General features: G+C 43.6%; 1 protein-coding gene across 1 annotated transcript in view; it reads right to left on the bottom strand.

Moving 5' to 3' along the window:
* LOC106808191 (glycine dehydrogenase (decarboxylating), mitochondrial-like) overlaps positions 1–2552 on the bottom strand; it is a 34693-nt gene extending 32141 nt beyond the window's left edge. Inside the window, 1 exon segment of the mRNA XM_014810794.1 lies at positions 2171–2552. Within this exon segment, the coding sequence (XP_014666280.1) occupies positions 2171–2443 (273 nt within the window). The 5' untranslated portion in view covers positions 2444–2552.
* Between the last annotated feature and the right edge of the window lie 400 nt (positions 2553–2952).

Raw genomic sequence — 2952 nt, 5'->3', positions numbered from 1 at the left:
CCTACCATGATGCTATACACCGACTATCACGAGCCTAGGTCGAGCCGTTTAGATTTGTGCCGCAATTCTGCATTTCCTCCCTATACATTAAGTTAAGGAGGAAATGTTCCCCCTTCTTTTACACCTATTGACCTTTGACCTTTGACCCCCAGCTTCGACATCCCAACTCGTTTCGACGATCCCCCCTGACGTCCCGAATATCGTGACCGTACGTCGAGCGGTTAAGATTTGTGCCCAACTGTTGACACACGGACGCACGGCCGGACGAACGCACGCTCATGCGATTCTACAAGCTGCATCTAACTATGTCAGATGAGCTAAATAGTCAATAATTATAGAGGTGCAGAAATCTAGCTTATATTCATGGCCATTTGTTTACTGTTTGCAGATCCTCTATTAGGTGAACTATAGGACAAGGTCAGAAACTTAATGACTTAGTCCCATCTTACGACCCATGTACATAAACTATCATCATCATCCTACCCTTAATCACATAATCTCTTACAGTAACCTAACCTAATCCAGACCCAATCATATATGTACAAGGTTATAAAGTAGGAGTGACCAAATCAAATAATAAAATTATGTCTGTAAATGGTCGCCTGCTGTGAGAATTGTTGAGATTGTATTCTTGGTTGGGTAGGAATCATGGGTACCATGAAAATATGAGATGAAGATATGTATAGAATATCTATCACTACATATATAATATTCATGTGGCTACTGTATACGTTTCAACATAGATCTGTGGAGTGTGTAGTGTGTAGTGTGGAGTGGTGGTGGTGGCTATAACTCTTAATACATAGGTCCTGGAAAAGTCAAGGCTGTAAATTGTGTACCAGTAGAGTTCAGGCGCTGTTCATGTAGCATGCTGCAGGCGCACGGCACGAGTGCTGGAGGTAGGAAGTGTGAAGGGGGGTCTGGGGGGTATCCTCCCAGACAATTTTTAAATCTAGATGCTCTAAAATGCTATTTACCCTTTAGATTTATGATTTTTTGCCCTTTAGGCTGGGGGCCCACAGCGTTTTGCTACAGCAGCCCTACGGCTGTGACGCCCCTGCATACATACGTTCAGGAGCTAATAATGACAAATTTGTCATTATTAGCTCCTGATGAATTGTGTATGTGGTTATACACCATAGATAGTGTTTGGTCCTATCACTCGCGTATATAAGCGAACCGAGTCGGTTTATACTTTAGTGTTAGGGTTAAGGTTGTGTGTAGGATTAGTGGTAGGGTTAGAGATTAGGCGTGGTTCGGTAGTATGCGCCTCCCTAGACTAGCATTATATTACATTTATGTAATACAATATGAACAGCGCATGCGCAACAACTTTTCGGACGAATAGCGCATACGAACAGGTGTCCGATGCTCGGACGAATATCCACGTCCTTATACTTATAGTATACACTTAGCTATGTAAGACGTACATATGGTAAAATTCCGATTGCAGCTAGGCGGTGTTCGACTGACATTATATATGCACTGGCAGCAAGAACAAGCCCGCACGTACAGCACACATGCGGCCATTGACTATATATATTAACATAATAGTTAATATATATAGGTAGTCAATGGCCACGTGTGTGCTGTACGTGCGGGCTTGTTCTTGCTGCCAGTGATTATATGTAGTACGTACTAGTAGTCTATAGTAGACTGTATTAATGCACTCAATGCTAAGATAAGATATAAGAGATAAGAGAGTTTATTTTATCACTTTCAATATCAGCAGATACAAGGATTTTTTAACAAAATATAAATAACGTGCAGTGAAGGGATGGCGAAAAGACCATACGGTCATCTAGTCAGCCAACCCTTAGAGAAATTAATTAAGTATAAAGTGTAATGAAATGACTAATAACTAGGCCTACTAATGCTGAGAGGGTCTATGTCCCCCGGGGTACTGCCGGAACGTTCCCTGGGTACGGTCCGGTATACCGGAACGTACCCTGGTAATATCTAATAGTAATATGCCGGACCGTACCTCGCCTACTCCACTAACGAGTCTAGGGAGTCGCCTACACCTACTCCCTAACTCTAACCCTAACCCTAATCCTAACCCTAACCATATCAAATAGTGACCAGGGTACGCTCCGGCAGTACCCTGGGGGACATAGACCCTAGGAGCCTAATGAATAACACCGGCCACCAGTGCACTGAAAATTGTTACCTGTACACCCAAGTACTTGAGCATTTTTGTTTGGTCTGACGGTTTCGGACCAATGTGGCGCGAAGCAAACGCATCATGTTTCGGTAGATACTTAGAGACGACATCGTGGGCTACTGTAGCACAGAGCCGAAAGGGAATCCCAACTTGCGTTCTAATCCCGGCGACAGGATCCGAATACCTCGGCGTCACTGCAAGGTATGGACTGAACTGCCGTCCTCTGTTTCCTGCACACCCTCCACATATCACTTGAAAACTTTTACCTGCCCGCTGCATGACCAGCAAGGTGTTACCGTAAACTACGAGCCGAACTAAAGACCCACTACTCTCCTCTTATTAAAAACGGACGGAGTTCTACAATCAAAACACGAAAATGTGGCCACGTACACTGGCGCCACCTGAGATCATAGCGAGGTCGTTTGGCGAGCTTTGGAGCATAGCGTCATAATAGGCTATAACATTTTATTATTTATAAGGCTATATCTATGGGCTACCGTACTACCAGTACCACCAATCGCTGAATATTAGCAAAGCATAGCGTGCTTGCTTGTTAATGATAGATGATATCATAGCGCTCAATATTCTCCATGGTCACACGGCGCAGTACGCGTATTCACACAAATTACAATAAGATCACTATACTGTAGTATGAAGAATCTTAGATGCATGTATCAGTGTAAACACCACTGTCGACGACCAGCCTTTTGTATTCGATCTGTATATATATATATATACATAATACATATACACACACACGCACCACGCACGCGCGCACACACACGCGC

This window comes from Priapulus caudatus, unplaced genomic scaffold (assembly GCF_000485595.1).
Source record: "Priapulus caudatus unplaced genomic scaffold, Priapulus_caudatus-5.0.1 Scaffold259, whole genome shotgun sequence".
NCBI classification, from domain to species: Eukaryota; Metazoa; Priapulida; class Priapulimorpha; order Priapulimorphida; family Priapulidae; genus Priapulus; species Priapulus caudatus.
This window is presented reverse-complemented; position numbering and strand designations above follow the sequence as displayed.